We start from the raw sequence: 24,725 nt of genomic DNA on the forward strand, positions 1-24,725 counted from the left end.
TGGAAATGCTCGCTATGGAAATGCTCGCTATGGAAATACTCGCTATGGAAATGCTCGCTATGGAAATGCTCGCTATGGAAATGCTCGCTTTGGCAACGCTCGCTTTGGAAAGCAACATCTAGTTAAAAAAATAGGCCAAAACACCCATCACGACACCATCTACGCCGATGACAGCACCAAACACACCCAGCCCAGTATCTAAGCTCTTCCAACAAAAGCCCGCCACGACTCCGCAGATGATGGATGAGATGAGGGATAACAAGACAAACGCTGAGAAAATCAGTTTGTCGAGTTCCAGGCGAACTAATAACACATCTCTAGTGCGGAGAGTGCCAGGCGCCTCGGAGAGAGCTGTAAAACGGCGATACGAGGTGACAAAGTCGCACCCAGCTGGGAACTCTCTGGGGTTGTTCAAAGCTTTTGTCAGAACGTGGCAGCGATATTCGGCTCCAATGTCAACGATGCAAGGGAAGTCTTGAGAGATGGCCTCGATTGGTACCTAGGAACGAGTTACGAGTTAGCCTCTGCCTAGTTCAAAACGCGAGGATGGAACACAAACTGGGCACATTGTTGCGTTATAAACGACCGGCGTTAGAAAGGGAACAACCTTTATTAAATTGTCTGTCCACCATCCGCGAGAGGTCACAAGAGACCTCTTGAGTTTGAGTATGACATTAATTGCCTTGTCGGAGGATCGAAACGGAACGTGATAAAGAAGGTAGTTGCCATGGCTGAACATGACTACACGGAGGTCGATCCATGTTGTCTCGAATTGGTGCTCCGTTTCAACATCCCATGACGAAGACATGACGGGTATTTGGCGTTGGCCTTGAGATGATGGGTATGTGTAGATGGGATTGCGACCAGAATTTAATGACAGCTTAAGCAAACGCCGGTGCCGTCTTGTAAGGATTCCATGTTGTTAGGGATATGGGGGCTCCCGAGAGGCAGCTGAGAGAATCACTAGGGCGTGGCAATGAGATGATACAGTGGCTCTCCTATGATGGGAGAATACGGCAAAGCATCGTATAAGTTAGGAATTCCGCGATGTTCGGGAGCTGGGGATTAATTGTTAGGAACGCAACGGCAGCCCGGGAACTTCAAGCCAATGAGATGCAGCCAACAGTGCCCCAAGTTAGGAAGACATGCTAGAAGATGGAGCCATGAGACCGGCAGATGCTTACCTACTTGTATATACCTGTATGTATACGTAGAATTGGGTACATCCATGCCAATTGTTAGGAATCGACGGATGCTGACTTGTGCTTTGCAGCAGTCCGCCCCTATTGATGCATGCGAGGCCTAACAATCCCCAGATTACTACTGGACATGGACCGCTGTCAGGTTCGGGCAGTTTTTGAGATTTAGGAATGCACCCCCTGTCAGTCGCAGTCCAGCCTGCTGATGCACCGCCTGCCCAGCTACACATGTTAGGCTGCAGTTGGTCCGCCTTGCACTCAGTGCTGGTCGTTTGGTGACAGATTCCTAAAAGCGCGATGCGGTCACTAATACGACGACCTCGAACGCTGGTACCGATTCCTAACACTTGTAGGCGCGGCTCAATCTAAGGCACCTGCATGTACATGCATGGTGACGAGCCCAATGGGTGGCGTATCAAGTATATTCATGTGGTTCGTCGGTGCAGAGTATATGATTCTCCTGCTTCTCCCCAGTTCATGTCGTTCTTGAATTGATTTTCCGTGCAACTCACATTTTACCTCTTACAAATTGCCTCTTGACTGGCTACCAACACGCAATAATTCTGGGCGGCATCACGCCGTTGTCGACGCCATGAGCTTGGAGCAGTTGGCTCCGTCCCGGCGCAAAGCCTTCTACTTTGCTGAATACTTGAGAGGGTGAGTGCTCCTCTTTCGGCATCTGCAGCTTTCTATTTCGCATTACGCTAACCATTACCAAGAGGATTTTTCATGGCTCATTCGTGCGGTAACGGCCGCTTCGTCCAGGGCGATCCAAGCGCAGACCTTGACATCTGCTTCAACCTCCGCAAGAACAAGAGCTCACTCATCATCCAAATCCTCGAAGAAAAGCTCATACGGTGGCTGAGCGCAATTCCATCGCTGCATGACAACCATTGGCTTCGGGGTGGCTCCGCTGGTAACCTCATCCCCATGGACAGTCTACTACCACACTACCCAGAAATGAGTGCCAAGTTCGACCAGGATAGAAGGGAGGGACGCACCTTCGAAACCCTCGAGTTATTTGTCCGTCATTTCCTCCGCGAAGGCTCGGTCTTTGCCATCTTCGGCCTTGGGAATCTCCATAAAAGTGGCATTCTTACAGATCTCCATTTCTATGATATTCTAAGTCAAGACCGCCCTATGTCTGAAGATCTCGACCTTCTAGACGAAGCCGTCGACGAGATTGACGAGCGGGATATCAAAGGGCCAAATAACTCTTTGCGCTTCGTAGATGAGCCTATCCAATCCCAACTCCTGACTGCTATCAGCCGGCACGAGGCCCAAGAACGCAGAACCATAGTGCACCGATTACTCGCAAAAGTTGCCAACTCATGCCAAAAACTGTTCGAAGCAAGCATCATGCAGAACGCCTCTGCTGGAGTCAAAGCATTTGTGAATCAAGTCGGCACCAGCGCGTCCGTCTGGAAGAGCGGAACACGTGCGACTCGAGATATATGCGAGGGCTACATGCCGCGCAGCCTGTCAGATATCGTCAGCGCGTTGCAAGTTGCAAATGCAATGCGGTCAGTCGTACCACCTTCAAGACTAGGGTACTCGAAGAAAGAGTAAGCAGACAAGAGCCCTTAACTCGCACACCTAGCTGACAATGTAGATTTATTGATGACATTCCACGATGGGCCTCACTTTTAAGTCCGGATGACCAACACCTGTTCTTTGAAATTGCTTCCTATCTCTGGGGAATTCCGGCCTCAACAGTCGCCCATGAAATGGCAGACAGTTTCGCGCGCCCTTTGATGTCCTTACAAGACATAGACGAGCGTCCCGTGAGGACATCCGGGCTTTTTGACCATGGGTCCGAAAACTCTTATCGGCTGCAAACTCTACGACAACAATACCTTTTCGGCACGCCTCCTACCCTTACGCGTGAAAGAAGACTTACTTTAGCCGAGTGGGATCCATTAGCCAAGCAAACGAAACAAGGGAATTCGCCCACCAATGCCCCCAAGTGCTTAATGGCAAGCGCCAATTCCCATCATCTCACATTCGTAGTTAATAGTGTTAGTGTGGTTGATACCGTCATGGACTGCTCGCCCAGTGTGTCGTCACATCTGACGGCTTCATCATCAGCTACTACCAATTCAGCCTCCTCGGTGATTACAGCTACGCATGGCTCGACTACCATGGGCACTTCGATAGACGGAACGATTTACTGCGAGCATTGCACCTCAACATTTAAACTCGGAAAGAACGGCCGCAGGGGCCAGGCCAGCAATCTCCAGAAACACATGAAAATTCACCATCCCGAGACTATACCAGATTACCACCGAGCAATATACAACTGCCGTTATGGCTGTGGCACGAGGGATCCTAATAAATCGAATATCAAGGCCCATGAGAATAAACACTGCGCGAACAGGAAAGGGAAGCAGCCAAGACGCCATGGCAAGTGGAGACAGACTATTACATGATAATCTTGATTGTAAAGCACCTCAGCACACTGGCCTTCTGGCTATAAGTGTATACGCCTATTCTTAGAGGATCTGCTATTATATCTATATTTCTGTAGTAAGTGCTACTATATCTACATTTTTCTAGTAACTGCTACTGTATCTACATTTTTTTTTAGTAACTGCTGCTATATTTACATATTTTTAATAACCGCTACTATATTCATATAATAAAGTTCTAATGCTGGCTGAATATGTGATAGGGATGTCCCTTGTCGCGTTGGTCATTCTCGAGTAATTGAAGTCCAAGGGTATTCTATCTAGCACTATTATAGATCGTTAAAGCTATTGGTGAATGTATTAAAGAAGCAGATTCTGTGTTTTCTAACATGTCTGTATAACAAAGGGAGGTACTTGCAAAGAGCGCATCGTCCAACTTATGCACTCAGTAAATATCGTGGCCTTTACTCGATTGCAGTGGTAAACATTACCGCATAGTTTCCTTCTCATCATGACTCTCGCCATCCCCATCGTCAAAAATGTAAACTTCGCTCGCTTCCACCAGCTCACTTCAACCCAGCCCCAGAGTCACAACCCCCGAAAACTCCATCAAAAGCCGAGACAACTCCTCCAACCAAACAAACAACCCATTCGACTCCGGATCCCACAGTCCGTATTTCCGCATAACACCCTCTTTGCGACGAAATCATGTGTTCCCTCCCCTCCTCTCTGCTTCGTCCGTCAAATCTATGCAGTTCATCATGTTTGCCTCATGAGGAAATTGCGGGTCCTTCCGAGTGCTGACAGCTGCTCTAACTAAATGAGGTAGAGAAAGAATGAGACTAACTAGATACGGTAAAGACGCATCTCGGGATTTGCGGAGATCATGATTGGAAGAATTTCAAGTTCGGACAACCTTAAACGAGAGGCAAAGCGAGCCCCCCTGAGGAAGAAAGTTGGATATAGAGGCTTAAAGCCGGTGGTGGGGATGGAGTGCATGTTGATGACTGGAGGGCTAGCCTTGTTGGGAATTATTGGCGAGGCGATTGCCTCGGATTGCGATGTTCATGGCCTTGTGTGTGTTTGCGTGTAAGTCGAAGAGTATAAGTATCGACGAGTCTTGTCTTGTATATCTAGACAACACTGTACTTTATCACTCAATTCAAACAAGCACTCAATCTTCTCCTGCTCCAATATCTTTCACTTTATTTTCATTACCCTTTCGCAAGAACAGCAACCATGACTACCTGGGCCGGCGGCATCATCCTCTCCTCGGAGTTCGTCCTCAGCAAATACGGCGACTCCCTCGCCAACAAAACAATCCTCATCACCGGCGTCGCCAACGACTCCATCGCCGGCGAACTCGCCGTCCAAATCAGCGCCTACAAGCCCTCCCTCGTCATCCTAACCGCCCGCTCCGAGGCCCGCGTCGAGCCCGTCGTCGCAAAGATCAAGTCCAAGAACCCCGACGTCTCCGTCCGCTTCCTGAAGCTCGACCTCTCCGACTTAAAAGACGTCCGCAGAGCGGTCAAGGATCTTAGCGACGTGCCCAAGATCGACCACTTCGTCGCCGTGGCGGGTGTCATGGTGCCCCCCTTCGCGAAGACGGCGGACGGCCTCGAGTCGCAGTTTGGCGTCAACTACCTGGCCAACTTCTTGCTGGTCAAGGAGCTGCTGCCCAAGATTAGGGCTGCGGGGCCAAAATCCTCCATTGTCATTTGCTCTAGCTCCGCTGTGCGAAGAGGCCAGGTCCACTTTGACGACATCAACTATAGCGTTTGTTTTCCTCCATAGGACGTGTTGAGAACGGTCCCGATTGCTGACATATTGCCGTTCTCACAGGACGGTGAAACATACGACCCTCTCGATGCATATGGCCAATCAAACGCCGCCAGAACAATCTTTGCCCTGTTCCTAGGCGAGAAGCTCAAAGGAGAAGGCATCCGCGTCTTCAGCGTCGACCCCGGTGGTATGTATCTTGCAATGAAACCCCCCGTAGAAAATCGGTGAGCCGTGGGCTAACCAGTCGCATGTCGATTCAACAGCGGTTCAAACAGGATTGCAGCGCCACTTTGGCGGAGAGTTCCTTGCTCAGATTCAGGTACTGCGCAAGTCGACTGAACGTAAGCATGCTTCCCTCGTCCTCCTTTCTTGACCGATAATTGACTGAAAACAGCACTGCGCGATCTCGATGGCCGCCCCTATAACATGCCAAACTTCACAGGCACATCTGAGGGCGCGTCGACGCTCATCACGGCCATGGTTGATCCCACCATCGAGGAGGCCCACGGTGCCTTCCTGCACCAAAATGCCCCTGCCGAGGATCATTTGACGTCGCACATCTTGAACCGAGATAACTGGACCAAGCTGTGGGAGCTCAGCGAGAAGCTCATCGGAGAGCCCTTTACCATCTAGGCTCTGTGTCCCCCCTCCCCTCATGTACACTCCTTCAGTATGGCATCGCGCTGGCCCGTCGATAGAAATCAAGAAAAAGCCCATATCTCACATCTTAATCAAAGAATCTTCAATGGGCCTTCCTGTCTCTTTGCCCGCCAGTAATTTGTCGTCCTGATGATATCTGGGCACTCGTTCACTATCCACGGCCACTTGCGTATCATGGTGGCCGAGATTTCGTACGACGCGGGATCCCAAGCCTCTCCCCACACCACCATCCCAATCATGCCGTCTTTGTCCGACTCGCCAGATTGTAGAAACATGTGATGGCAAAACTCATCCTCATCTAGATTATGCAACCGCCTCAGCAGCGCGTCCCGCAACGAAGGCTGAGCGCAGACGTCGATCCAGGGGTGGTGGATGACTAGCTTCTGCAACGCGGTTGGCTGCAGGTTCGGCGGTAGATACTGCAGCTCTCTGTCGTATGAAGCGCTACTACTGCCAGGCGCGGAAGGCAGAGCAAGCTGGGTGCCGGCGCCGGTGTAGAAAGGCGAGATGACGTCTTCGGCCATGATATCCATCCCGATGCCGATGACCGCAGCATTCACCCCCGCGGCCCGGATCACGTTGAACTGCATCACGGACAGCAGGAGCTGGCTGTCCAGCGTGTGCTGTGCAACATGGCGAGTAACCAATTCATACAGCCGACGGAAAAAGATAGCCCGTTCGGCCGAGGACAATTTGCAAAAGAAGCGAAATATCTGGTCACGGTGCTTGGGAGAGAGGAACACGTCGGTGAAGCCTGTACCGTAGTAGTCGCGGGTAGCAACAGTTAATTCCGAACCGGATTCTTTCCAACTATCCAACGACGACGTCGGCTGCGTCTGCGCAAGACGCCATTGATACCGCTTCCGATCCAGCGGCCGCCCGTCCAGCTGCGCGTCCTCTGTTCTCGGGTCTACATAAAAGACCCATTTGCTAACCTGATTCTTGTCCTGCTGCTGCTGCTTCTGCAGCTCCTTCTTTCTCATGCCTTTTCATTCATCAGCTCCCGTGAATCAAAAAGAAGATCCAAGTAGATGGGCAGTTAGTTAATCGTCACTTACGGCTCGCCCGCTGATTCAATCGGTTCTGCAATCTCCGCCTGTTCGCTGCACTCAATGTCTCCGTACCCTCCGCCTCCTGGCTTGTAGTGTCTGACATGGCGTCTCGTAGGCTCTTGACGCTACACGCTATGCCTTGGAGTGTAGAATGATGCTATCATACCAACAATCGCAAGCATCATGAAAGCGGCCGAGATGATGTTGATGTTGCAACGTTGGGTGGCGCGCAACGTTAGTTTAAGTCCGGACCCGGGTCCCACCTAAATCCGCTCCGCAACTCTCCAGGATTCCGTATATACGGAGCTGCTGTACAATCTACACATCCTGGCATTGTTACAGCACATTGTTACACTGTCTGTTGCATCCAGCTTTGGTTCTGATCTCAGCTATACCCATGTATATGCATTTACGATGCCTATCACAGTGCACAATCCGTACTGTTCCGTACACTTGGCCTTGCTTGTTGCTGTCAAACCTGATACTTTCACGGCAACACTATCCAACTGCTGGCAAAACGACATACGCTCTTGTTTTCCATCCGCTCGCCTTCTCAAAGTAGACAGAGCATCGCTACGCTATGATTCGTTTATTGTACAGGTGCCCGCAATATTCCACAACAGGAAATTTTGCACTCGTGAGGGGGTGGGTATGTAGTAGATGCTGGGTGCTAGTGACATAACTCGTGTACCCAAAGGAAAAAGAATATCAGATATCGCTCATGTGCCCTCGCCAGAGGGGGTAAAGGAAAAGGAAATATGAAATCACTCCAAGGAATCACACAAAAAGGGAAAAAACAAAGAATGAGGAAGAAGAAGAAGAAAAAAAGAAAAGAAAATAGAAAGTAAAAGGAAAAACAGATCAGAGCGCTTATTCCATCCGGGCAGACTTTTTCGCTCTTCTTATGTAAATCATTCCCTGTGTACCATCAATGGTTCCTGTCCCGTTTCCGTTCCCATTCCCGTTCCCATTTCCATTCCCAGCTGTCCGTTCTCCGGTTGTACCGGGGCCGGCTCCGGCTCCGGCCCCGGCTCCAGCGGATCCTCCTCGTATTGGCTTTTTATCTTCTTCGTTAGCATCGTTATTCGTTTCCATGGCCGCTCGGGTACCCGCCGGAACGATGACGCTAAGCACGCAGTCGTCCAGGTGCTCATAAAAGTCCTGCGGTGCGGCAAAGCGGTTGTTGCAGATGGAACATATGGCGCTAGCCCCTGAGTTAGCAGAAAGTGTAATAAGCCGGCCACCTCTGTTGGTCGTATGGCTATGCAGAGGCGCCTGTTCGACCTGGTGAGCTGCAGCAAGATGGCGCTTAAACACATCGGCCCGGTTGAATGCTTTTGCGTAGGCTGAGCCGACTCCCGGGCAAAACGGGCAAACCATGGTTCCTCGGTAATGTGTCAGCGCGTGTCGGTTTTTGTCGTACTTGCGAGCAAAGCCCTTGGTGTGATATTCGCACGATTCAATGGGGCATTTCTCAGGCCTCTCCTCCTGGTGCGTGAGCATATGAGCAGCCAGGTCTTTGAACACGCGCCCGCAATCGGGAAACGGGCATCTACTACGGTTCTCAGGTGCTGGCGGTGTTGGTATAGGCCTCGATAGGTGGTGTGGGATCGGCGGCTGGGACGATGGTGGCGGCAGTGACAGCGGAGGAGGCGGCGGCGGCGGCGCTAACCGGCCGACAGGGCTCCTCGAGACCATCTCCCATGGCACCTGATCTTCCATGATACTCGGAGATACTGTCATCGAGCTGACAGATGATACTGACAAGTGTGAGCTGACGATTGGGATAGGCGGCGGCAGCTCCATCACCGGTGCCGGCGGTATAGCCGCCAGAGGTACCGTTCTGGTAGGGTGCTTCACGTCTTCTTCCTCTTCGCCATCACTCGACATGTCGTTGTCCACATCACCGCCCACCTCCGCCACAGATTGCCTAACTTCGCGCATCCAGTCTTTCAATAAGGACATGGGCGGCCAATCCCCGCTGGCCTTGCCTCCGCGGTGGGGGTTGAAGTGAGCTCGTCGAAGATGAGCCGCTGCATTATAATAGGCGCCATAGTGCTTCTGCATAACGCAAGCCTTGCAGCTCGAAAGGGGAATGGCAGGCTGTGGCGACGCTGGGCTTTGTCCTCCAGGCTCGCAACAAACCCATCGTTTTACTAACGCTGCGTGTTTAGCATCTGTATGGCGTCTCAGTTCGTGCTCGCCGCGAAATCCTTCGGGATATTCATTACACTTGCGGCAAAACACGCGCCGAAGAGGTGGTCTTTGGTAGGCAGGCTTGAATCTCATGGGGGTCAAGTGGTTTCCGAAGATTGGGCTCGATGCGTTCGTGGTCTCCCCCGCAACCGTGTGCCTCCTGGCACGTCCGACGTGTTCTGGGACTGGCTGGCTCAAGGAAGACGAAACCCCTCCGCGATTGATGTTGGCATCGTCCAATGCCTCCGGACGCGGTCCAAGTAGTATTTCTCTATGGGAGGGCGCGGGAGGGAATGCAGAGCTCCCCACGGATGACCACCGCGGCTCTCGGGCCGAGATGGACTGGGGAGTTGACAGCTGAGAATCATTGATGGGAGCAACGTGTGGCCGTCCGGGGCGGATGAAGCCATTGTACCCAAACATATCTTTAGTTCCGCTTCCTAAACTCATGAGGAAATCTGCACTGGAGCGAATATTTCGGGCCTGCCACGTATCCATGCGCATGATACGGCGAGTGAGCTCATATACGGGAACATCCTCCTGTGGAACATCGCTAGGAGAGCCATCTGTCAACATCGGCCCACTGGTGATGAACAAGTGGACCAAGGCCTTGTACACGCTGTCTATGGTGTTCTGGGGACTGTCTCTGAGTGGACTTTGATGTCGAAACGCTGGATAAGGTAGCAACGATATTGAAGCGAGGTCCATGAGCAAGGTGCGAATTATGCTGAAAATACACAAAGAGTAAAACACGGCCAGCCATTCCTTCGAGTGAAGAGGAGAATTTCTCAGAGAAATGGTCTCAAAGGACTGCAAGAATGATACCATGGCCTGTTCGACAAGCCGGCTGTGCTCTCCGGTAAAATCCAGGCGGTCTGATGGGGGCTGATATCCGAAGCTGGGATCCAACTGAAGGACGGGTTTGGGATGGAAAAGGCAGTAGAATGCAGTTTCGCGGAGCAGCACCTTTGCATGGTATAAAACTGGATACTGTGATTCCTCGGCTTCGCGGGAGGGCGATATATATCCGGTATATCTCAGAAGATCGAGCGGGCTAGCTGATGTCTCCTGGCAATTCCAGCTAGCAGCCAGGGCGCAGAGAATAGGTGGAGGGCGGTTGACCATATCCTGGGTGAGCTGTTGGGTCTCGTGATGCCCATCGTATCTTCTATGAGATTGTTGCTGTCCGGACCACCAAAAGGCATCCCTATAGTCCATACATGTTCTAACATGTTCACCAATGTGCGCTGGAAAAACACACGTTCTCTGAAGATAATCGTTCACATTTTGTCGTCGTGTGGGGGACGTGGAAGATGTGGGTGTTTGGATTTGTCCGTGTGAGAAAGAAGAGCCTAACCGGCGTTGTTAGAGATATGCGTTGGAGCTTTCCGGATTTGCAAAGGCCGAAACGAGGAAACAAGACAACCATAACAACATGAAGGTGCAAATCGAGGCCATACGAAGAAAGGAAACAGAAAAGAAGAGTAAACCAAATCGTTTATACCTGGCAGTAAATAGTCGGTAAAAGCGCTGAGGGAACTGCGGTAGCACCCAATGACGGCCCAATGGTCCTCGGAACTTATCAATGGTAGGTTTGAGCAGGCTGAACACGGCTGATTTCTATCGCACTGGATTCCCAGACAAGAGACAAAATAGATGTTAGTCCACGACGAGGAACGGCCCCTCCAGAGTTTGGGAGAAGAGTGAAGAAGAAAAGCAGTGTCCCACCTCCTTCTTGTTCACTTTACAGCGGAGGCATGGCCGCTGGTCGTGGAAGAGACGAAGCTCTCCGATAGACTCGAGACGAGGCAAGCTGCCGACCCTGCTCCTCTTCAATGGCGGGAGGAGGGGCTCGACATCGGCGTCGACGGCGCTCCTCGGGGCGGCGGAGCGGCTGGAGTAGGCGTAGGTTATGAGCGAGTCTCGCCGTTCGGTCGACGGCGTCGGGATTCTGAGAGGAGGAAGTTTGGAGGACAGGGCGGGGCGTGGAAGGTGCATGAGAGGCGACGGGCCCAACGGTTCAGAGGCATTGGACAGATAGGGACCGTGTCCAGAGGCGAGAACCGACGACGAGGACAGCGACGAACTGGCGGCAGAGAGCTCCGAGTCTCTCTTTGCGTGAGAGGCATGCATTCGGGCGTGGCTGCTCCGATCAAGCTCGGTGAGAAAACCGTAAACGTAGTGGATGCACCGGTCGTCCCAGCACTTTAGAGAGGGAAGCGGATAAGCGCTGGACACAACTTCGCTGCCGCACTCCCGCTGGGCCCGGAGGACAGGGTCGTGGAGCTCCAGATGCTTGTCCAGCCAAGAGCCGAACCCTGGCGGCGCCGATCGCGAAGAGCCTCTCAGGGGCTCGACAGCATCCACGTCTATTTCGCGGGAGCAAAGAGAAGGAGAGAAAAGGTCAGCGTCTGGGCAAGGCGAACTAACAACAGGTCCCGGCCTTGGTTGTTTTTGGGCCTGACGATGTATGGAGTACAAGGCAGATGTAGCATGGAGTAGCAGCAGTATATTTTGACAAATGGATTGGGGGCTTGCATGAGGCGGGTTGGTGGCGGCGGCGGCGGGCTGCGTGGAGAACGGGAGATGGGCAGCTAGCTAATCAAGTAGCGGTAGGAGGGTCTGGTCTCAGCTTACTATCTCGAACACAAGCAGCCTCGAGGCATTCGCAACGGTGCTGAATCGCGCGAGCCTCTTCAATGTCGGACATGAAGGGGGTTACGCGCGACGCCAGGCCTGATAAGCATTTGCGAGTCAGCACACGGGCTCCGTTGCCGGACCGGAAAACGAATGACGGCTCGTATGTATGTGTAAGTATGTGAGGGCATGTACGGAGCGCTACCACTAATATGTACGGTATCTGTCTGGTCTGGTCTGGTCTGGTCTGGTCTGTCCTGTCCGTCTGCCTGTCTAGTACAAAACAAGCGTGGATGCATGTATGCATGTATGTACGGAGTAATAAGGTCAGGTCAGGTAAGGAAAGGCAGGGCAGGGCAGGGCAAGGCAAGGCAAGGCAAGGCAAAGGTAGGGGAGCAAAAAAGCGTGTGTATGTGTGGTGTGTGTGTGTGTGTCAATCGAGGCCGGGCTCAAATGTGGACAAGGCTGTATCAGGACAGGACAGGGGTTTGACAGGCAAGGAAGAAAAAAGAGAGCAATTGAGGGGGAGCCTATGATGCAAATACGCAATACGCACACACATACAGGGCATCAGCCCGTACATGTACATACATGCGCACATGGGGGTGAGAGCGGGAGGGCCAGGCGAGACAGCCAGAGACTGAGAGACAGAGGTAGATAGGGCGGACCGAAAGTGAGAAACATGGAGACATACCGTGGTGATCAACGACGTCTTGGAGGACGCGCAGTTTGTGGCGCAGCATCTCGAGCTCTTCCGGTAGGTTGAGGCCATGGTGGAAGACGTGTCGAACGTCGATGTCGGCCCGTTGGTCGACGGCTGAGTCGGTGTCGAGAAGCCCAGACATGGCGACTCGCGGTTGTTGCTTTTAAACGGCCTCTTGCGTAGTCGTTGCTTTGCTCGTCTTCATGGCCAGGTTCGTCGGCATCGAGGTCTCAGGACATGCTGTCGGCGCCGAGACTGCCGTTGTCCATGGCACGCGCCCCGGGATCAGGGCTGCTGTGAAGGAGAGCGAGACCGGTGAGCGGGCAAGCAAGTAGCGAGCTGAGGAGGGGAGAAGAAAGAGAGGGCGTGGGAAAATCTCGTGGGGGATGGGAAGCGTCCCGGGCTGTCTTTTTGCTTCCGCTTGGAGATGACTTCGTAAAGGCCTTTTGGTGGACCTTGTGTTTCTCTCTTGCGTCTTGCGTCTTGCGTCTTGCTTCTTGTCTCTTCGGGTGGCTCTCTCGTGCGTGGCAATACCTCCTCCTTTCGCTTGTTCTCGTTGGCGTTGTTGCGATCTCGATCTCTTTTCTTGCAACCAGATTGGTTTCTTCTCTCACTCTTCCTCTCTTTTTTTTTGTCTTCCCTTCCCCCTGTCCGCCTACTGTCGGTCTCGTCTCCGAACAGTTTTTCTCACTTGCATTTTGTCTCCTTTCGAAATGCACACCCGCCTGCCACCCCCTTCGCCTCCCCTGCATTATCCATTGGGGCCATTTCGCGGGAATTGCGGGCTGGGGTGTTTTATCAATAGGGCGGTGCGAGTGGGTTTTGCTGGAGGTGGGTGCGACTCCATGGCTGGAAACGCAACGGTTTTTTCTCTGCTTCTTTTCGCTTCTCTTGCCATGGTCGCACACGGGGGACTCGTACAGGCTACAAGGCGCGTGGGGCACAGCCTTGCAGGTAGGGCATCCGATTAGGCGCCGCCTTGGTACTCCATACATGGAGCGTACGACGGCCACGAGCCTGGGCGCACGCAATCTGCGGGTAGCAGTACAGACACGGGTACGGCAGCGAGAGCGCACAGGCAGCACCTGGGCAGGCGAGATAGGTAGTCGGTACTTGGGACGCACACCCACTTCTGCAGACCGAGAGGGCTCCATAATCCAGGTATTATTCGAGCTGGACGGCCTGGACGGCATGTCTCACGCGGGGTGTGGGAGTGAGGGTGGATGCGGGTGCGGGTGCGGGTGAGCGTTGAGCGTTGAGCGTTGGACGTTAAACGTTGAACGGTCCAGGTGTGGCGCACTGTGTTTGACCCCAGAGGGGCCGGCTGTTGCACCGTGTCTGAGACCTCGGAAGAGTGCCATGTGGCCCCATCCCCGCACTGTACGAGCCGCCGTGTGCTACGAGTACCTGAGCAGCACTCGACGAGCATGTACTGTTACTGTTGCTCCGTCCAAGTACTCGTACAAAACCACATCAGGCAGGGCGAATGGACCAGCTGTGGGCTCGACTTTAGTTCCATGTACTCGTAGCGTGTCTGCTCCGACTTGGTTAGAGCGGGTGGTGCTCGTGCTCTTGGCGCCACCTTTGCAGAGCAGATGCCGGCAAGACCCTGCGATGGCATCTCTTCCAGAAGACACGGAACAGGCCTCCGTTCGCAAGGTACCACTACTAATCCCTTAGTAACTGCGTGGGTACTCTATGGTAAGAACTGGGCCTATCGCGATGCCTGTTCCTCTATGTTAGCACTTGTTCTTGTACTGACGCACTCGGCGAGGTGTCCTGAAAAAGTATAACCAAGATGTAAGCATATACTGCAAGAATCCGCAAGAATCCAGATCCAGCAAATAGCCTCACGTTCGGAAGGGGGAACAAGGCAAGGGGGAAAAAAAAAAAAGAAGCACACACACGAGCCGTCTCGGAATACATCCGACGACACTAAAAATGACCAGACAGCGAAATAAGTTCGAGCAAGGCCAAGCACACCAAGGCAGGGAGAAGGGAAAAAAAAGGTGGCCGGTGCACAAGCTCCCGACAGCCACCCCAAGCCAAAAGGGAAAAAGAAGTCACCAGTTCAGTTGTCTGGGGAGTCTAGTCTGGGCTGCTGCTATCAAATTGCTCGTCCATACATACAGACATCCATACCTTACGATAACTGCTCCTGTTCGAGTATATGCTCCCCCCATCTCGACAGCCGCTGCAGCGAATGAACCGCCCTGTCTGGCTGTAAGTTGGAGGGCCCGGCATGGAAGGTAGCATCATCGACGCATCTCGTGCGGCAGAGAGTGGGAGGCCAGAGTCGGCCGAGTCGATGGCTTGCGACTTTTGTGCGCACACGTGCGGTCTTGTCAGAGTCAGATGGATGTCATGTCAGTTGTTAGCCCTCTGACCAGCACCAGCACCAGCACCAGCACCAATGCAGCACTCCACCGCATTTGCATTGACTGATTCAACTGTCGCTAAACTCTATCACCACAGACAAAATTGCATTCTGGGTACTCGCGAGGCTAGTATCCTCGCGGTATCACAGAGAGGGAAAGGTCTGGAGCTGCTAGTGGCCCCCAAGACAGCAGCGCTACCGGCACCTGGTCCAACTCCAACCGGCGATATCTCATCTTCCCGCGCTCTCACTCACTCAGTCTCTCTTCTTCTCGTCGCATCTGCATTCTCTGCTTGCCATCCTCCACACACCCCTGCTTGGTGGTACGCGTACTAGTACATTCTAAGTGTGGTGCGTGTTGTGCTTCTGCCCAGGGCTTGTTTTAATCACCGCCTCGCCTCACCTGTCACCCGCTACGCTACGACCTGACTGACAACCTCCATGCACGCCCTGCTCACTCTCATGTTCCATCCCATTCATCCAGTCCCGCTCGCCCAGCTGCTTGTGCTTGTGCTGCTGCTTGTAACTCGTACGGTAGCCACCCATCCCGTCCAATCTGGCCACTCAGCCGGCCAGCTTTCATTCACGTCCTCACTCACTCACGCACGCACGCACGCACACGCACCCCAATCCGCATCAAGTCTGTCCGTGCAAGTCAAGTTTAGTTGCACCGGGGGGGTTCGGTACATGTGCGTACGAGCACGGAGTACCTGTCGGTAGGTACTGTGACGACACATCCAACCAACAAACGAACATCTCTGCCGCTCAATGGCAAGGCAATTGTCTCAAGTGTTCGCTAAACAAACTCCCAACGGCCTCAAGTTACCGCCTATTTGCCTACTAGGTACGAGTACAAGTGCTCTGCCGACCTACGCGCAGTACCGGACACACTTGTACCGAGCGGCGGAACGCACTACGGCCCAGATACCTGGAGTCCAGGTACTCCGTGCTCTTACACAAGGACACAGGACCACCCCCGTCAACCAAAACAAGGAGCCGCCTCCGCCATTCTCGAACATCACGTCGTGTAGCGCCGTTTAGCCCGCGGCACATTTCCAAGCCAGACAAGCCGCATCCACGCACACACACGCACCCACTCTTACACACACAGCGCACACGCCTTGTACCGGTACTTGCACGTCCCCCAAGACAACGCCGACTCGTCCCGTTCCTTTTTCGCCACAAGCAGGCCCCTACCTCCCTTCTCCATCGTTTCCCCATCGGGCTAGCTCCAACGCTCAGGCCAAAACCCTTCTCCACGCTAAAACACTTGTGCCGGGCCTACTCCACCCCCAATCAGGAAATTCCAGCCCAAGAGCCTAGCAAATCAAAATAAACAAGGGAAAAAAGAGACCGGCGAGAGAGAGCGTGCTTGTGTGACTGTGAGTGTGGATGAGAGAGTGAGAAAAACAGAGACAGAGAGAGAATTAAAAGGCCATAAAGCAAGCTCGTTATACCATGCCAGTGCCATAGCAGCGCTGCGTCAGACAAGACAGACAACTCTCGAGCCACTCGCCCGCCGCTGGTTGGCTGAGATGGATGGAAATGCCAAAAAGCACTGGACGGACACACACAGACACAGACACTCACTCACACACCATTTGACGCCCATCCCATCCCTTCCTCTCTCACCCCAAGCCTAACTAACTAATTCCTGTACCCGCTTCTGCTCGAGGGCTTTTCCCCATAATTCCGCTCTCAAAAAGTGACGATGAGATGCTGCTTGGATGCTAACTCTGTCTGATTCGGGCTGCCGCCCATTTTCAAAACAAGCCACCGCGCATGTACGGAGGCATGTATGTACGTACGGGCATGTCATGTACGAAGCATGTGCGTACATGCAATGCCACTGTCGCTATCAGTCTAATCTCTGCCGGTCTGTCTAATGTCATTACATACTGTATATTCCCATCGCCGTTGTTGCTCGTATCGCATCCTATCATATTGTCAGTTAGGTATATACAGCCAGCCAGCTACTCCGTACTAACATCTTGATGTTGGTTGGGGTGTTGGGCTGCACGGAGCGCACCCCGTATCACTGCCGAAAGGAGTATCCCAGCCAAAAGAGCCATCTTACCTCCCCAGAAAGCATACCGACCAGCCCGCCTTATGGAGTATGGAGCTACATCCATGGCATTGACAAGGTGGCAAGTGATTGTCAAAGAAATCGCCGTGCGATATACATACAGTACAGATAGCCTGCTTCGGTCGTAGTGCTGTACTTGGCAGCAGCAGCCGTTCGTTCGTATCTACAGACTCTTGGCCAGCATACAAGGTCATCATCTTACATACAAGGTCAAGCAACAAGCAACTTCTACTGGCGTCCTGTCCTATTACATTACATGTCCATTACATGCCTTACATGCAAGACGAGAGATAGGTAGCCCCAGTCAAGGTAGTACCAGGCAAACGTCCCCGTCCATGGCCTTGGAGGCGAGAATCCCTCCCCGACAAGGGCCAGGACCAGGACAAGGACCCCCAAAATCACTCCGTGTGTGCTTTCCATCTGCAAAGTACAGTACCACCACGAGTACAGTGCCACTTAACCCGCTGCTTGTCTTGTCCATCCATGGTTTACAATGGCCACAAAAGCTCCATTTCTCCATCCTTTTTTTCTCCCCTCCCCATAAAGCAGCGCTGTCGTATCCAAGCCGCTGACTGCCGCCAATCTCTCCACACAACCAAAGATCGATCAGCAAAGAAAACAGAAGCCTGCCCCCCCTTGTCTCTTCTCTTTCGCCTTCGGCATCCCCCCTTCATCCTCAGGTCTCTTTTGGAGTGCGAAATGACGCGGGGGTAAAAGGTTGCCGTCGCCCCCAATCATTTCCCTTCTCCCCACGACGGAGACCTGATACTCATACGTCAGGCTACATGGGACAAAAAAAGGCTCCCCGGAATTGCGTGCGCCTCGTCATGCCCGTATGTCCGCTTTCTTCTTAGGGCCTCGAAAGAATCGGGGTTGCTTATTCTTTCTTGTATGTGCGCATCTACTGCCAATAGAAGATGCCGAGGTAAGGTATGTCGCCTGCTGCTACTGTACTCGTATTACCTGTATCGAGTATACGCAGTTTGATTGATCTCCTCGGGGAGGTAACCCATGCTTGCGTCTTTATTTCACTTCACGTTCTAGTGGTAGAGAAGATTGTGGCTTATGCCCTTCGTCGAACGTCGTCTAATATTAAAACTCGTAATAAATCGCATGCTAAGAGCGATACAGATGATGAGACAATCATCAAGGTAAGAAAATAAAGGGGAAAGGGAAACAAGGCGAACGATAGATAGCACAGTGTAGCAGTACCAAGCTCATGCTCAGTGGAAGCATGGCCATTTCTTCGTTTCGTCTTTTTGCTTCTCTTTTGCTGTCATGTCAGGCCATTCCCCATCCCACCCGTATTCATGATACTCTAACTCATAGATAATCCAATGGCTGTCCCTACAAAGACGTAGCCAGGTTCTCCCCAATCCAGATCTAGACAAATGCAGGACGGGATAATTAAAAGAATAATAAAAAAGCACTAACAAGCGCCAACGCCGTCTTTGCGCCCTCCCCCCACGAAAGACTGTTTCATTGCAGTCTCTCTTCGTTGTCACCGCCACATTTGTGAGATAGCAATTGGCTAATGCCGTCGTTGCTGTTGCTGTGTTGCTGCACAATGACAGATAGGCAGACAGCTTCTCTCTAAGGCATTGTAACCGTGACACCCCACGGAATCCCCCTGCTTCCCTTTTCTTTTTCCTTCATGTATTTTTTCTAATTTTGGCTTGTCCCTTTCTATTCGTTTCGGGACCACGTCTTCTCTCGGAGCGGTATCTCTTTACCTGACGCTGCACGGCTACCGTCTTCCTCAGCCTTGTAAGCCCAGTATTCACCCAGCCTCAACTCGGCGTACGAGGCGTAATCAAAGTCAATGTGCGAGATGGTCGCCTGAATCAAGGCCCAGATACCCCAATAGAAGCCAGGAACCCCACGGAAGACATCTACCTCGCGTACGAGTTTGTCAGTCTCCTCTTCGAGGTCCATGCCATTGTTTGAGAGCTTTGCATATGTCGCAATGTATTCACGAATAAAGGCATGTCGCTGCGACCGGGATGGCATGGCCGCATAGTCACAGTCATACCCTGCCCATTCGGCAAAATGATTGGCAATATCAAACGCAGCCGGCGAGGGCGTCGCGTATTCGTAATCGATGAAGCTCACGGAGAGCTCCTGGCCGGCTTCCTTGTGCATGATGATATTGGCACTGAGCAGGTCGCAGTGGGCGAAAACCAACTATACATTCTTCTGGTTAGCACAAAGAAGGGATCTTCTACAACGCATCATGTAAGGCGGCGGGTCAACGGATACATACCCCGTTCCGTCCAAGTCCGGGACGTTGGCTGAGCTTCTCAATCATTTCCTCCAGCTCACGCTGCAGCAGGGCCTGTCTCTCGCGCTGCTGTTCCGTGTCGGTCGGTAGGGCCAGGATCCATTTCTGCATGGTCGACCACAGGTTGGGGATCGGCTTCCCCGCTGCTGCCTTGGCGATCATGGCCTTGCGGTGGCTGTCGTGGCCATCGGAGTTGCCGTTCTCTGTCGACTCTCCCTTGATGGCCGAGTCGGGCAGACACGGCACCGTGGCATGCCACTGAGCCAGCAGTCGAGCAACAGCCGCGATCAACGCAGGGTCGGAGAGGTCCTTGGGTTGGGCAACGGTACCAGGGACGAATCGGTACAGCATGCCGTTGGCAAAGCGGGCCAGCAGTTCTGGGGCCAGGCCATGCTTCATCAGCAGCTCGTGGTTCGCTGCCTCGCGCTCTCGGTCGATGATAACCGCGGTGCCGTTTCCATAAGCACGGAGCAGCACGGCGTCTCGGTCAATGTCAGCCTTGGACAGGCCCGGCAACCGGTTGATAGCCTTGAGCAGCGTGTTGGTAATGCCGTCAGTGAAGCGAACGAAGTCAACATTGGAATCATCGCTCTCCCATTGAGGGAACAGACTCAAGATGAGCTTCTGAGCTGAAGCCTGTGAATCACTGCTGTCGTAGGTAATGGGGAGGAAGCGGACATGGCTGTGGGCAGAGCCCTTGGTTGTGGCAGCTGGAGACATGGCTAACAAGAGAGGAGAGGTAAAGCGGGAGTTGATGAGAGTTGGTGGGAGTTGTGCCGAAGAGGAGACCCAGAGAGGTTAAATGGGGTCGAAGAGAGATGGTGGGAGGGTCACGCGCGCAGCGAGACTGTAATATAATGCTCCTTGCTCTTCTTTTATTGCCTTTGCGTCTCTACTGGGGGTTGGCCGAGGGCTTGCGACGTTTGCTTAAGGTTGGTGGACAAAACTGGCTCAATGCTTAAATCAAGGGGGGTTTGTTTGTCTCTCTTGTCATCGACTATTGGCAGGCTCGGAGATGGCGGGCGTTGTCGTAATTGCGATAACAGGTTCGTAGTACAAGAGTAGGACGGTTGACGTGTGCTTGCTTCAGCGAGTTGTCGTCTTCGTAGTTCGTAGGACGGGATGCCAAGCTCGGGTGTTCTCAATGGACGGGCGAATGACGGAGGCGCACGGAAGCGGGTGAGGCTGGAAGAATCGCACACGACCTGTTGCCCTCCCAAGCCGTCGAATTGTTGTGTGTGAAAAGACTTAGGAGCGTCGGATAGTGTGGGCCGCTTGTGGAAGGGTAGGACGCTTCCATGTGATGGTGGCTACAGCAAAGCCACGAGACAAGCCCAAATTAGGGGATGGGGGAGGGAGGCGAATGGCAAACGACGGGCTGAAAGTGGCCTCTGCAATGGCGCTGGTACTTGTGAATTACCGGCGGCGCAGTGTAAATGCAAAGTACTCTGCGCGATGACGCTCCGGGCTGCTCTCGAACCTGCAGGGTCCAATATCTGTTGATGTCGCTGTCGTCAAAGGTAACATCAGCCTGTAGTTGGCACGCGAGATGCGAAATTTTGTTGGGACACTGGCAACTGCTGCTAATGCTAGAACTTGATGAGATTAGCACCTCCGCATCCCGGTTAAAGCGTGCCAGGGTCAAAGTTCAGATGAAGTATCTAAAAGGTCGCTTTTTAGTTATGTCTGGCTCATATTTCACCCAACTAGATCATTTCAGCACCTAAACTCTACTCAAAGTATACTTTGCACGTGCTTTTAAAACGTGACTGCGCTAGTCTATTTGGTGCCACCTCCTAATTTTCGAGGTCCCTTTTCCAACTCGTAGGGGCCAAATCTGTTCACCGCCCAACTGCAGATTCGGCCATCAATGGACACGCACGAGTCTACCAAAAAGGTACGTGGCACTGACGTCAAGTTTTGGTGCTCCCATCGTACACCATAACTTACACAGCAATTTGTATGGGCAAATGCCACATCTTTACACCTCAAAGACATAGAGAAAATGCCACTTTCTAGGTACTAGGAGTTTACTGGGATTCAGGAATTGTTGGGAATCTGCATCTAGAAGAATCCATTAAAATGCCTGTTGCGCTAAACCCACGATATCGTGCAGCACCGCATCGTCGTTTGGCATGTGAAGGAACAAAAATACAGGGGCCTTTTGCGGTGGAGATTCAAAGAATGATTTCAGGCGCCGGGTTCTCTCCAACTGCTGCCCCCGCATTCACTATCAGCTGAAATAGCTCGCCAAACATCCCCAAACTGTACGTCCAACGCACCGGGGAATTACATGCAAGTACACCTAACAGATATTCATTGTTTGTCTCCCGGAAACAACAAAATAGAGGGCTTCTTGCTCTGCAGTTTGCTACCTTGTTACTCCTTCAAAGATTAGATGAACATTCAGGATCATTTATTAAATCTCAAGCGCAAAGACGTGGGCATCAATCAATCCCTTGCCACTCTTGGGGTCGTTGGTACTAAGTTTGGGGGAAGGCTGAGGGCCAGTGGAGTTTAGTACTATGTACTCGCACGATGTATATTTACCCAGTAGTAAATGAAGGTAGACGCGACTTCATCCCGCACAGCTCTTACTTGCTGCCACTCAAGCGACCGCAAACTGCTTAGCTTCACCTCTTCTCATCAACCTCAACTGCAAAACCAGCCAAGCTATCTTGCTTATCCTTGCACAAGCAAATAGCCTCTTGCGAAGAGGAGATCTCAATCTAATCACAGTCCGCTCACGGGGAGAATCGCTTACAGCAGCGGCTGCCTGAGATCCGGCGCACAAGCGAAGCAGAAGCAATCCGGGACTCGGAGCAGACACATTCCGACTCTTGACCGTGTCTCTCCTGGATAGTGACGGCTAAGCTGGTTGGGGGTGTATCGCATCATGTAAGGCGCCTTGCCTTAGTCCCTCGAATCTGCGGCCATGTCTTGCGTCAACGACGAAAACTTTGTCGCCGTCGCGCTCGTCATCAACCGGTCTCGCGATGGGCCTGCCTTTGTCTTCCATTATCCTGCTCAAGTACCCGCCCTCTATAGTGGCCTCGAGAAGTCAGATACCATAGACATCGAGGATATCCTTTTTGAGCGAGTGTCACAACCTGGCGGTGCCGAGGCTACTCCCGATCTCGCCGAGAACCAAGGCGTTCGTGATGACCATTATATGACCGAGTCGGGAATCCAGGTCGTTCCCTGGGAGCACGTAGCCGGCTTTCCATCCCGTGATCTTGCAGGCATCTTGACTCCCGCCAGATCCTATCATAAGAAGCTCTTTCAGCTTTCTCTCGATCCGCTCCTCTGTGTCTCTTACCCCATCCATGTACCTGAAAATGGGAAGTGGAAGAAGACAAAAAAGGCCAACAAGGCAAAGGCCAACAAGGATGCTGACGAGGGCATCGCGCCAGACGAGCCCAACCCCTTACCTACAATCAAGACAGAGCCATGTAAAGAAAAGGCCAAAGACGGCAAGAAGGATGAGGCAGACGAAGAGAAGCGCAGCTCCATGACCATGTTCAATCTTGTCTTCTTTCTCAATCCCAAGAAACACGAAACCAAGGAGCTCATCGACTCTCTGTATTCTAATATTGTGAAAAAGGTCAACAAAGCATACCAGTACAGCCAGCAGCATAGTGAGTTTGTATGGAAAGAATCCAAGCGTATCCTGCTCGCAAAAGATAGGGCCCGTGAAGATCGTGAGTTTTTCCCACCCAAGGGACAGGCCGCCAAGCCGTCACCCAGGCAGACAAAAGACAGACAAAGCTAATCATTGAATTGTATAGAGAAGAAGATGAGCGTTCTGTGGAAAGAACTTATCCAAAACTCTTCGCTGGCAGCTTCAATGTGTGAAATTTACAACGCCATCTCTCAAAACAGGATTGCAACTTTGCATCTCGATACTGTGGACGGCATCCTGACGCCCTCAGTCCAGATTCCGGCGCCCTTTTTCGTTTCGGATCTCCCGGCAGAAGACGATGAGAGGCATCGTGGCCTCTGGCTCACAACGTCCAATGCTTTTTTGAGCCAGGATGCGCTTGAGGAGCCCGGATTCCTAGACAAGAACTTTGCACTCTTGCTCATGGATGACGAAAAGAAGATTGTCTCTGAGCTACAGAGTGATCGTGATCCCACTACTCAATCCATGATCGAGTTTGTGCGCCTCTCAAAGCCAACAATGTCGTCAGTCTTCCCTGCTTCCTATCTTATCCCCTCTCGTCATTGGCTCCATTTGCTAACTTGCCTGCGTTCCCTTGAAGCTTCTACCAAGTTGGCCAGAGCAACCTCCTCACTCTAGATCAGGTCCGGAAGTACGCCCAGCACTTCATCTTCTGGCGCCGTGCCATGGCCATTCCACCCCTTCACCCCCGAGACGTTTATATCGTCTCTCCGAACTGTGACTTGGAGAGGCTACCACAGGATGCCCAAGACTGGCAGAGAGCCTTTCCCCTAGCTCCGCCTCTGTCAACTTTCCTTGCCGAGCTCTCCGTGCTTCCCCGGCCCTACAAGCACATCTCGCCTAGTAAAGCTCACCGGCCGCTGTATCTCCGCATGCTGGCCTGGTTGATGCGCGGGGGCTGGGTCACTCAGCTCTGCACATTCGGCTACGTTGTTGTATGGCCGGAGATCCTATACGAGGTCGACTACGAGATCGAAGCGGAAGAACTCGGCGGTCTCGCCACCTCCTCAACCGACTGGGCCGATGCTACCAGCACCCACACCACCCAGAGCAACAGCAACGTCGACGCGCAATCCACCAGCTCCTCACTCACGCCGCCGCCTCCGCCGCAACAGACCCAGCCGCAGCAATCGCAGCAGCCGCAGCAATCGCAGCAGCCGCAGCCTCAGGCTCAGGCCCAAGCACCCCCAAACGTCCCCAACCCATCCACCCTCTCCGCAGCCGAGCACTCGGCCGAAATGGCCCGTCTCGAGCGCATTGCCATGAAAGCTCACCGAGAAGCCGCCGACAAGGCCACTGCTCACGCCCGCAAGGTCGTCCCCGTTGCGACGGCAAACCCGTCCCTCAATGATGCGCCGCACCTCGTCGGCCTCACGCCGCACATCATCCTCGACCCCAAGAAGGCGGCGGGTAAAGAGTCTCGCTATCTCTCTGCTATTGCGCGGCGCTTCAAGGACGAGAAGCTGCGGTCGGCGTGGCAGAACATGTGTAAGTATTTCGATGGGCGATGTGCCCTTGAGCGGATCGCTCTGCAGGAGGACATGAAGCGCAAAGAGGCCTGGGCCTTGTTGACGGCCATGAGGGAGTATCTACTATGTACAAGACACTGGTGAATAGAGATGGTGATGACTGATAATTGATAAAACTCTGTCACTCAAGACG

At 52.8% G+C, this 24,725-nt stretch overlaps 8 protein-coding genes across 8 annotated transcripts; 3 read left to right on the plus strand and 5 right to left on the minus strand.

Moving 5' to 3' along the window:
• Positions 1-118: 118 nt before the first annotated feature.
• On the minus strand, positions 119-808 carry M431DRAFT_491364 (hypothetical protein; the record flags this gene model as incomplete). The annotated part of the gene is made up of 2 exons (XM_024916900.1): positions 119-499; positions 560-808. 2 exons carry the CDS (start codon positions 806-808, stop codon positions 119-121), a joined length of 630 nt encoding a protein of 209 aa, XP_024779429.1.
• An 876-nt stretch (positions 809-1,684) lies between these two features.
• Positions 1,685-3,873, plus strand: M431DRAFT_313668 (hypothetical protein). The gene is made up of 3 exons (XM_024914246.1): positions 1,685-1,856; positions 1,919-2,764; positions 2,812-3,873. The coding sequence occupies exons 1-3, from the start codon at positions 1,792-1,794 to the stop codon at positions 3,626-3,628; spliced, it is 1,728 nt and encodes a 575-aa protein (XP_024779430.1). The 5' UTR covers positions 1,685-1,791; the 3' UTR covers positions 3,629-3,873.
• Positions 3,874-4,846: 973 nt separating this feature from the next.
• M431DRAFT_516831 (hypothetical protein) lies at positions 4,847-6,022 on the plus strand (the record flags this gene model as incomplete). Its single annotated transcript, XM_024920317.1, has 4 exons — positions 4,847-5,383; positions 5,450-5,576; positions 5,653-5,730; positions 5,784-6,022. The coding sequence occupies 4 exons, from the start codon at positions 4,847-4,849 to the stop codon at positions 6,020-6,022; spliced, it is 981 nt and encodes a 326-aa protein (XP_024779431.1).
• Positions 6,023-6,120: 98 nt separating this feature from the next.
• On the minus strand, positions 6,121-7,204 carry M431DRAFT_76981 (hypothetical protein; the record flags this gene model as incomplete). Its single annotated transcript, XM_024922522.1, has 2 exons — positions 6,121-7,034; positions 7,108-7,204. 2 exons carry the CDS (start codon positions 7,202-7,204, stop codon positions 6,121-6,123), a joined length of 1,011 nt encoding a protein of 336 aa, XP_024779432.1.
• A 767-nt stretch (positions 7,205-7,971) lies between these two features.
• Positions 7,972-12,779, minus strand: M431DRAFT_545314 (hypothetical protein; the record flags this gene model as incomplete). Its single annotated transcript, XM_024921176.1, has 6 exons — positions 7,972-8,816; positions 8,985-10,561; positions 10,730-10,917; positions 11,026-11,708; positions 11,947-12,033; positions 12,629-12,779. 6 exons carry the CDS (start codon positions 12,777-12,779, stop codon positions 7,972-7,974), a joined length of 3,531 nt encoding a protein of 1,176 aa, XP_024779433.1.
• Positions 12,780-16,055: 3,276 nt separating this feature from the next.
• Positions 16,056-16,333, minus strand: M431DRAFT_135493 (hypothetical protein; the record flags this gene model as incomplete). The annotated part of the gene is made up of 1 exon (XM_024912532.1): positions 16,056-16,333. A coding segment is annotated over exon 1 (180 nt), but the record flags the coding sequence as incomplete, so codon positions are not given.
• A 2,453-nt stretch (positions 16,334-18,786) lies between these two features.
• Positions 18,787-20,101, minus strand: M431DRAFT_491368 (hypothetical protein; the record flags this gene model as incomplete). The annotated part of the gene is made up of 2 exons (XM_024916901.1): positions 18,787-19,284; positions 19,364-20,101. The coding sequence occupies 2 exons, from the start codon at positions 20,099-20,101 to the stop codon at positions 18,787-18,789; spliced, it is 1,236 nt and encodes a 411-aa protein (XP_024779435.1).
• A 2,215-nt stretch (positions 20,102-22,316) lies between these two features.
• On the plus strand, positions 22,317-24,676 carry M431DRAFT_74868 (hypothetical protein; the record flags this gene model as incomplete). The annotated part of the gene is made up of 3 exons (XM_024922278.1): positions 22,317-23,082; positions 23,170-23,566; positions 23,644-24,676. The coding sequence occupies 3 exons, from the start codon at positions 22,317-22,319 to the stop codon at positions 24,674-24,676; spliced, it is 2,196 nt and encodes a 731-aa protein (XP_024779436.1).
• Positions 24,677-24,725: the final 49 nt, after the last annotated feature.

The sequence above is a fragment of the Trichoderma harzianum genome (assembly GCF_003025095.1).
Source record: "Trichoderma harzianum CBS 226.95 unplaced genomic scaffold M431scaffold_2, whole genome shotgun sequence".
Classification (NCBI taxonomy): domain Eukaryota; kingdom Fungi; phylum Ascomycota; class Sordariomycetes; order Hypocreales; family Hypocreaceae; genus Trichoderma; species Trichoderma harzianum.

Bases quoted from the DNA above. Each gene is read 5' to 3' on its own strand.
- M431DRAFT_313668 (XM_024914246.1), top strand. From the start codon at position 1,792: ATGAGCTTGGAGCAGTTGGCTCCGTCCCGGCGCAAAGCCTTCTACTTT. The intron at 1,857-1,918 runs GTGAGTGCTCCT...ACCATTACCAAG, and splicing joins TTTGCTGAATACTTGAGAGG to AGGATTTTTCATGGCTCATT. The intron at 2,765-2,811 runs GTAAGCAGACAA...CTGACAATGTAG, and splicing joins CTAGGGTACTCGAAGAAAGA to ATTTATTGATGACATTCCAC.